At 31.0% G+C, this 10,024-nt stretch overlaps 1 protein-coding gene across 1 annotated transcript; it reads left to right on the top strand.

Moving 5' to 3' along the window:
• Positions 1-6,313: 6,313 nt before the first annotated feature.
• On the top strand, positions 6,314-9,674 carry LOC114193132 (TPR repeat-containing thioredoxin TTL1-like). Its single transcript, XM_028082835.1, has 7 exons — positions 6,314-7,435; positions 7,544-7,736; positions 7,955-8,127; positions 8,347-8,680; positions 8,782-8,986; positions 9,077-9,177; positions 9,325-9,674. The coding sequence occupies exons 1-7, from the start codon at positions 6,495-6,497 to the stop codon at positions 9,475-9,477; spliced, it is 2,100 nt and encodes a 699-aa protein (XP_027938636.1). The 5' UTR covers positions 6,314-6,494; the 3' UTR covers positions 9,478-9,674.
• The last annotated feature ends 350 nt before the right edge of the window (positions 9,675-10,024 follow it).

Here is a 10,024-nt window from a genome sequence, read left to right as displayed (position 1 = left end):
CATGTTTTCTATACCACTTTTATCTTATATGTAACTAAATTATATGGAATATTTATACCTTGTTTATTCATAAACAACACTGGTTCCTAACTTTGTTTTTAAAGAAAAAGCCTCAAAAACGTTAAATTTAACGAGACTATCTCATCCCTGTTAAAATTTGGCACTAGTTATATGGTACATAAGTTCAAGTTATGGATTTTAAGTACTTGTTTAAATTGTGAACCACATGTTGCTTAGTTTAATTATAGATGTTTATAAAAAATCTACATGGGCTTAGGCTTAATAAAATTGCGGCATAAGCTCCATTCCCACGTTTTTTTTTAAACAAAATTCATTATTTAAAAGTACTACGTAACTTCCTCTTCAATATTTCTTACACCCTTTTTCATTTTTAGTGAATTTTTTAATGGAGATAATTAACATTCTTAATTGTAAATATAGTTAACATTTGTTTTTCATATACTTTTTTTTTTATCTTCCAAAATTACTATTTCATTGATATTATATAAATATTTCATTATTGAAATAATTTGCGTAGATCCTACAATATACTTTCTCTGCTTCATCTTTTTTTGCTCGATATAATTTTTTAACCTTCACTTCACATGTTGCCTTTTACATTTCACTATATTATGAGATCAAATCATTTTTAAATGCACAATCATTACAATGACTTGAAGATCTTAATAAACTCAACCTTTTATTTCCCCAAAATACTGTCTTAATAAAAAAAAATAGATTCGTTATTTTGTAAACAATAATATTTAATAAATATATTCACGATTTTCAAATAGTAATAATTTCACCCATAAGGTTCGCCAAGTTGTTAAGAATAATTTTTCATTAATAAATATGTCAAATTAATATTTCTGACAAAAAATAGTCATAAAACATTTCAGTTTAAAAACTTACTTTTTGTTGAAAATATTTGTCAAATCTTAAAACCAATTTAATTCATTCCACATTATGAATATTTTTTTTACTAAACGTACTACCCTAGCAATTTTTTAATATTCTTAACACAAGTTCTATATAGTAATATTGTGTGAATTTTTTCTTCGTTGAAAAAATGCAACGGACACATTTCACGGTACAGTTTTCGGATTTCATATTTTTCAATGCTTTTTCCACAAGTTAGTTATGACTTCTCCCAAAATGTCGACTCAAGAAACTTCTATTCCCTTGGTGGACTTGATAATAATATTAAATTATATTTATTTTTAATTCTTTTATTAATTTTATAGTGTTCGCCAAGTTACTAAATTTGTATTTCAATTGTAGGTCTGATGTAAAAGGTTGCTAAAATTTTGTACTTGTAAGTTAGAGGTCAAATTAATAATATATGTGAAAAGTGTTTTTAGTAAAATTTTGTACGCTTTATTAATAAGAATTATACATAAATTAAATAAGATGAACCAATATGAAAGCTAAGAATCTTTTTATTCCGTTATTTGCTTATCTTTAACAAGTTGTATACGAAAAATATTTTAAAAACTTTTCAACTAGTAAACGCTCGTCTCCTAACGACTTCTTGTAAAAATTCTAAACAAGTTTGTCAACTTTATTCAACTGTGTTCTGAAAACTAACATATGTTTATTTTCGGTAGAAAGGAACATAACACAACAAAAAGAAAAAGCTAAAATCTTATTGATGGTATCTAAATCTTTTGCAAAACACCATCCATCCAATTGAGTTTTTCTTTCAATTTCCTTTTTCAACATTCAATTATAATTTATCACTTCGTTTTCTCTGTTTTTCTTTTTATTTTCAAACTAACAGTGAAAACAGTCTTTCTTGTGTTATTTTTTATTTGCAAATAAATCTTCAAGAACACGAAAAATAAAATAAAAAGAAAGTAACCTAAGGCATTTAGAAAGTGAATGGTTTAAACTGTGATATGTGGTCCGATAGCAACTAAATGAATAAATCCCACAAACATTAAATTTTATTAAAATAAATTTTAACCCATATATCCTTCCTCGTATTTGTGTTAGTTTTCGTTATGTGTGTATTCGTATATTTTTTTAATATCCATATATACTCACGAGTATTTAAAAAAATAAGTTTAAAATATTTAATAATATATTTTAACAATAAATTTATATAAAATATAATATATAATATTCATAAATTTCAAACAAAGTTCAATAACCCATTTAAATAGTGTTGAATGACAATTTATAGAAAAATGGAGATTTTTTTTAAAACCAATTGATAAAAAATAACTCATTCAAAATCAATGTGTTAATATTTTAATCATTTTTAAAATTTTTTTAATTTAAATTAGAGTATAACGAGTACGGGTATCCACGTGGTATATCCCGTTATGCAAGTATAAAAAGTATCCGTACCCATTACTCAAAGATATTCATTTATAATGTTCATTTTTTATTCGTTGCAGATTTTATCCACAAATATCCAGAAATACAAGTTTTTTTCATATTCTTATTAAAAAATAATTTTTAAATTTTAAATTTAACTCAATCTCATCGATAAAATTATATTCATTTATATATATTAAATTGGTATTATCTTTTATATATATATATATATATATATATATATATATATATATATATATATATTATATGTTTAGGGTTTGGGGTGTATCATTGAGAGAGGGGTGGTGGGGGCAGAGTTATGGACAAATGGTTCAGAAAAAATCTGAATTCTGATTTCGTAGGAACAATGGATGGCCCAAGCACTAATCGTATCTAATGAAAACGAGTGAAATCCTTCATGTTTCCGTGTCACATAAAAACAAGAAGCAAGAATCTTCACCAACCTTCAAAATGGAATAGACAGGAAGGTGGCAAAAAGGGTACTAAAAATGAAATGGTTTCAATTCAATAATATGAGGATTCATTCAACCTTGTGCCCTAGCAAAAATGCTTTTCTTGTCAAATCCAATAGAAAGATGAGGTGAAAAAGAAACAAAAGTTACGTGATTGGTTTCACAACTATCCAAAAGTTGAATTGGGAAAAGTGCTCAGTGATTGTAGCTTCAACAGATTTCATAATCACGAATCAACACCTAACAACATGCTTTAGTTTTTCAATGGACCCAAAGTTGCTAACAGCTAATATATACAAAATGTTTAATTCTCATCATTTCTCACCGTCAGAGTAAGCATGCAACCGTGTTTCATAGATGATGGACTAAAATTACATTTCAATTTTCCAATTTGGAGTTTCTATATATAAAAGATATTATAAAAACATATTAGAGATACTTACACATTAATTTCTTTTATAAGAAACCATTATTATCCAACTTAATGAATGTTTATATCAGTAACATGGTTATTTTTTAAAGACATGGTTTGGCGAAACGTGACCATTGTAACCCCGTTTCAAATTCAAATGGATTCCAGGTGTTTTCATTTCAAAACATTTAAAAAAAAAAGTTTGGTTTTGTAACATTCTACCAAATTCTTTTCAATTCTTTTTCTTTAATTTAAATGGATAAATATGTGAATATATTCTCATGATTTTAAAGTAACTACTTTTAGTGAACTTTTATATTAAATTGACAAATTGGTTTAAAAGGATATTGTTGTGCTTATTAATTAGAAGATTACATGTATTCTTAAAGTGATAGATTCGGGTAACTAAAATCACCCTTTCGTATCAGACAGTCAATGTTTTGTCTCGTCATATATCACTGATTAAACATTAAATAATTACTTTGTTTAAACTTGAATCTTTTGGGTCATTTACTGATTTTGTGATGAGGAAAATATATTTTCCAACTTCATCGAAGATATCAGATAGCATAAATTATTTCTTATCTAATCCTTGATTTGTTTTAGATTGATACATCATGTTAGATATGTCTTCGTGCCTTGTTGTTAGATTGAATATTTTGGAGGTTACTAACATAAAGGATTTTGACGATTAAGTTAGCAGTTAGCGAGAACTCTCAAAAGTCAAATCACATTTTTGGAAATTAATGAATTGTGTACCTTTAATTGTTGGAATTCACCTATATTTATAAAATATTAGTCACAGATTATCTGGTTAATAGAGTGAGCCTTTATTGGACTTGCTAGGTATCTTTTGAACTTATGTGGGCCTACTCAGGACCCGAGTATCAAGCTTAGGAATCGATTTTTGTGTGTTTGGCTATTATTTCTAAGTTCTGACAGTCTATGTCGATATGCAAGTTTAGTGCTATGTATGCATTAGTTTTGTATGTGGTTGATTGATGGTATAATCAAGCAAGACTATAAGTTGACGGCTAGAGCCGGGTATTCAAGCAAGACTCTATTTACGTAGTATAGTACACAACTTATAATTACGTCTAATCTATTTCAATCCTTTAATGCATTAACCATATATAAACAAATAATGAGAAAAATAAAATTCTATTAGAGATCTTCATTATGTAGATCAAAACAAAGTTGTAAATTTAAAATGTGAATCTTGTAAAAATATTGTATTAAAATATATTATAATATGATATAAAATTTAGGATTAAATATATTTTTTTATCTTTAACTTTTCGTGAAAATTGTAATTAGTCTTATCTAAAATTTTGATCCAATTTAGTCTCTGACCTAGAAATGCATATTTAGTCATTTTAACCAATTTTTATTAATTTATTTTGATGTTTCAAATGTATTTCATAATATTTGGATTGTTTACACCATTTGAACATTTCCGTTACAATGTTAGTTGAGAAACACATTTTTTAAACATCAAATAAACTTAACAAAATCTAGTTAAAATGACTAAATCAATGCATTTTTAAGGATGATAGACTAAATTGGTCTAAAGTTTTGAGGAGAGACTAATTCCAATTTTCATTAAAAGTTAAAGAACCAAAAACATATTTAATCCTAAAACTTAAAATTAAGATACTAAGTTATAAAAATAAAAAAGTATTTTTCTATATTAAAAAACATGTTATTAAATAAAATCTGAATTATATAAAATTTTATATGGACTTAAAAAATAAAAATGATATATAATGAAGCAGAACATTCATAAAAGATAAATTCAAACCTTATATGATTAATCAATAATAGAGATAACCTCAATTAGTGAGGTCCTATTTTTAATTTGGAAGCTATTGTATCATTCATTAATTATCTGTGAGTTATATTTTTAGTAATATAAAACTATGTTGTGAATGAACAATGTTCTTTTTTGCAGTTTGAAAATTGAAACTAGGTGAACTTGTATTAAATATAAGGTAAGGAAAAGGTCAAAATGTTAGTATTTGGTTAAAGTAGAAAGATGTGACACCTGAACCGAACAAAAACTTTATATAATAAATAATTATAATCACAAGTACACTATGACATAACAGAATATAAATCCATTCACATCAAACTGCCCATAATCTTCAGTAGGTTCCATTCTAAATGACAGATCCATCCGAAGTTGGTATGAATGCAAATATAAATAAACATATCTCCGTTTTTGTTTACATATTTGCCCTAATTTTTATTACACAGGCCGAAAGAGAGATCATAAAGTAATAAATTACCTGAAAATGAAATGGAACAATTAAGGGCCTCAATATCCCTCCAAAGGCTAATTTATATTATCACTTTTATAAATTTAGATATTTTTAATTAAATTTATATTAAAAAACTAATGTATTTCAGTAAATGTTTAAGTTACCATGAACTACAGGAACCTGGTTGGTCGATTGTATAATCATTATAGTTATATGCCTTCACATAAAAATTAATTACATATAAAGAAAAATGTTCGATTGAATCATAGTTCACAAGAAGGTTCTAAGAGGTTAGTAGCAATTGATAAAACGATTATCTTGTTTGCTAACATGTTTCTATTGGTCCTAAAGATGGTGCTACAAACCTTATTTTAATAATCCAACAAACCTTTTCTTTCAATTTTAATGTCAATTAAACTACTCGAGTCCTTGGTCCTACACGAGGGAACATCCTAACAAACTTGAGTATAAAAATAATATATCACCCACAAACTATTCTACAAATAACATTTTTCTTTACCATTGACATCACTGACACTTAATTATCCAGTGATTAAATTATTACCTCCTTCGGAATCAAAGGCTGAGGTAACATCGGACCAACATACACAAATAATAGGATTTTAAATCCGATGCTGTCACTGTAAGGTGTTAATCTTAGTTCCTTTTGACATGTTCAAATCTGTGAAATTTCACTTTAAACTTGGTCTCTGTTTAACCACAGAACTTACGTTATGAATTTTGGTTACATGCATACGTTATCATGTTACCCTACTCTTGAAATTGAATCATCGACCCTTGCCCTTTTTGAGTACCGAAAGCCGCGGAAAGAAGTCAAAGAAGTAAAGTAGTTTCTTGGAAGGCACTCTATAAGACTATAAGGGTTATATAAACATCTTCTACAGGGCAAGCCTCTTCAATAACAAAGTGCTTCCTCGCACATATCTTTCAGCTTCTGTGCTTTATTCTTTGGTTGATTTTGTTTTTGTTTCTGTGGCACTTCACAAACCTTTTCAACAACAATTCATGGCAGCAAAGGCAAAGAACAACAACAATGAATTCGGGTGTGGCCTCATGGGGAGAATTCTCCACCTCAAAAGCCACAAGCTCAGAAAAGCCTCTGTTCACTCCCTACCCTTGAAGAATCCGCAGAGTGATGATGATGGCAAAAGTGAAGAACCAAAGAACATCCCAAATGAAGAATCCAAGGTTACGAAAAAAAGTTTTACTGATACTCAGCCTCACAGAGTGAGTGGTGCAGAACAGAAACCGGCCAGAAAAAGTGCCTCTGTTCACCAACAACAACTTAGTACATACCGAAACAGTCAAAATCAAAGGCATTCGGATGTTGTTGCAAGAAGCTCAACATCATCATCATCATCTCCTAGAACTTCAATTTCAACTCACATTAAGGTTCAACAAAACAAGGACAAGAATCATGAGAGCAAGCCACATAGAGACCCCACTGACAATTCTCTTGCACTTGCTAGGATAAGCACCGGCAATGAGAACAATAAGTCTCAGTTGAAGCTCACTGGGAATTTGCTTGTGAATAACACCCCAAGGAGAAAGAGTGTGGAGTACATGCCAAAAAATGCAGAGTTGAACTCTGCACCCATTTCCTACTCCAATACAAGCAAAGGCTTAATGGGGAATATCATGAGGAGAAACAGCACAGGGAATGAGCTTGGACAGTTTTTGAGTCCAAGGCAGAAAAAAGTGGACCCTGAGGTGTTGAAATCCATGGGAAATGAAGCATACAAGCAGGGAAGATTTGAAGAGGCTTTGGCTTTGTATGACAGAGCAATTGCTCTTGATTCAAATATGGCAACGTACCATTGCAACAAGAGTGCAGCTTTAATTGGCTTAGGAAGGCTTCAAGAAGCAATTTTTGAGTGTGAGGAATCTATCAAACTGGACCCTTCTTATGTCAGAGCTCACAACCGTTTGGCCACAATATATTTCAGGTACTCAGTGATGATAATGCTTTATTCAATGATTTTAAGTATATGATCTGCATCATGATAGTATTCTGTTTGGTATTTTTACTTATAATATTGCAAATTTGAATGCAGGTTGGGAGAAGCAGAAAAAGCACTGGATTGGAATCAATCAACAGGATGTGCTGATTCAATACTTGCTTTCCAAGCTCAGACTCTTCAAAATCACCTTAACAAATGCATAGAAGCACGGAAAGTAAATGCATGGAGTGAAATACTAAGGGAAACACAGTCTGCAATATCCTTAGGTGCTGATTCAGCTCCACAGGTTAGTCATTTCCTTGGTCTAACATTTTATTTTTGAGGTTTCTTACGGAAACCCAAATAGTCTTGGATTCTGCATCAATTTTCCTTCAATTGGCCAATAATTCTGTCAATTTGAAATATCAAGAATTCCCCTTTGCATTAATATTGGTCTCAAGAAATACACAGGACACAGCCGCTATGATTCATGCTGATTAATTAAAAATGGATCATGTATGACAGGTCTATGCTTTACAAACTGAAGCCTTTCTGAAGCTCCTAAGATATCAAGAGGCTTATGCCATCTATGAAAATATGCCAAAATTTCCACTTGATTGGTGTACCAAGGTATTTGGTCCGGCTCGCAGCGCTTACCTGTTGATGATAAGGGCACTGGTTTATTTGGCCTCTGGCAGGTTGGTGAGAATGCTTCATTTTTATGTGTTTGACGAATTCTTCTGTTGATTTATGTATTTAGAAGTTCACATTTGAGAATGATGAATTCTAAAATAATAATAATTCATAATATTAAAACGGGAACGTGCGGTTGGTATATATGTAATGTTAATGTTGTTACTTTTTTGAGGCTAACTGGATCTGAATCTGAAGATGAATTGAACATTGTTGTATAAAAGGTTTGAGGAAGCTGTGACAGCAGCTCAGGAAGCAGCTAAAGTTGATCCAGGAAACAGAGAGGTGAATGCAGTGGTAAGGAGGGCCAGAGCAGCAACATCAGCTAGAATGAGTGGGAACTTGCTTTTCAAGGCCTCAAAATTCACCGAAGCATGTAGCGTGTACAACGAAGGACTTGAACATGATCCTCACAACTCAGTTCTGTTATGCAACAGAGCTGCTTGTCGTTCTAAGCTTGCCCAATACGAGAAAGCCATTGAAGATTGTAACGCCGCACTAATGTTTCAGCCAGGTTATAGCAAAGCAAGGTTAAGGAGAGCAGATTGCAATGCTAAGGTACTTTAATTTCTATGCTATGATTCAATTATTCTGCTACACACATACATACTTCATTGCAGTAACAATGACCCTTTTGTGACTTTTTTGTGTGCATGTAGTTAGAACGGTGGGAAGCTGCTATTCAAGACTATGAAATGCTATTGAGAGAAAGGCCAGGGGATGAGGAAGTGGCAAGGGCTTTGTTTGAAGCTCAGCTCCAACTCAAGATGCTGCGAGGTGAAGATATCAAGGACTTGAAATTTGGTTCTAACTTGGTTTTCATCTCAAGCAATGATCGGTTCAGACATTATGTAACCTCACCTGGTAAGGCATATTTGGCTTCTTCTGTTGGAAAATTTTGCATTTACATGAGTACTACAAATACACTAACCATTTGTGAGGTTTATTGAACAGGGATGGCTGTGGTGCTGTTTAGCAACAAGGCAACCCACAAGAAAGTGTTACTTATGTTGGAGCAAACCAGCAAAAGATTCCCATCACTTCATTTCCTCAAGGTTGGCCATGTTGCATAAAATCAAATAGCTTTATATCAAGGAATAGTGTGACTAACAAAAATAACTTTAAACGACATCAATCTTTTAACTTTGTTTCTGGGTCTCTTTCGTTGTTTCGTACTTATATCTTAATGATACTTTTTTTAGGTGGAAATTGAAGACCATCCTTATTTAGCAAAGTCAGAAGGTGTGAGCTCCATCCCAGCTTTCAGAATATACAAAAACGGATCAAGAGTTAAAGAAATTTCAGGCAACAACTACGAGTTGTTAGAAAGATCAGTTGAGTTATATAGTAGATGAGAAATTCCTACAAACTGCTTCTCCTTCATAAATTACCCGCCCTAGATTAAGGGCTGAGGAAACCCCAGAGGGTATGGCATTGTGTCAATGCAGCATGTAAAAAGTATAGAGAAAAGGGAATTATGTGTTAGTATAGATTCTTTCAATGCATTGGATGTTCCTTTGATTATTCAATTCCATGTATATTGTTCGAAAAACTTAAACAACTGCATTGTATTGTTTTAAATGTTACATGTTCTTAACAAGAATGTTTCTTCAGATTCTGTTCTTATGAAATGGTAGTTGTATTATGGTAGAGGTAACATAACTGCTTGCATTGCAGAAACTTAGAGGAATATCAGTGGATTTCTGTTCCGAGCTAGTTGTTAGGGTGGATCTAAGAGTTTCTGTCCTTTCATTTTCTGGCCTGGCTTCATAAGTTGCATTTCAGTTCTTTTCATCAGTATTAGTAACATTATAGAATGCTTCACTCATCCAAATCATCATAGAAAACATATTATTAAGTTCAATCACCACAATCACGATATTATCTCGTTTTATAGTTCGA

Source organism: Vigna unguiculata, chromosome 8, assembly GCF_004118075.2.
Source record: "Vigna unguiculata cultivar IT97K-499-35 chromosome 8, ASM411807v1, whole genome shotgun sequence".
Classification (NCBI taxonomy): domain Eukaryota; kingdom Viridiplantae; phylum Streptophyta; class Magnoliopsida; order Fabales; family Fabaceae; genus Vigna; species Vigna unguiculata.
The sequence above is the reverse complement of the archived record's forward strand: the minus strand, read 5'-3'. Positions and strand labels throughout refer to the sequence as shown.

Bases quoted from the DNA above. Each gene is read 5' to 3' on its own strand.
- LOC114193132 (XM_028082835.1), top strand. From the start codon at position 6,495: ATGGCAGCAAAGGCAAAGAACAACAACAATGAATTCGGGTGTGGCCTC. The intron at 8,681-8,781 runs GTACTTTAATTT...GTGTGCATGTAG, and splicing joins GAGCAGATTGCAATGCTAAG to TTAGAACGGTGGGAAGCTGC. The intron at 8,987-9,076 runs GTAAGGCATATT...TTTATTGAACAG, and splicing joins ACATTATGTAACCTCACCTG to GGATGGCTGTGGTGCTGTTT.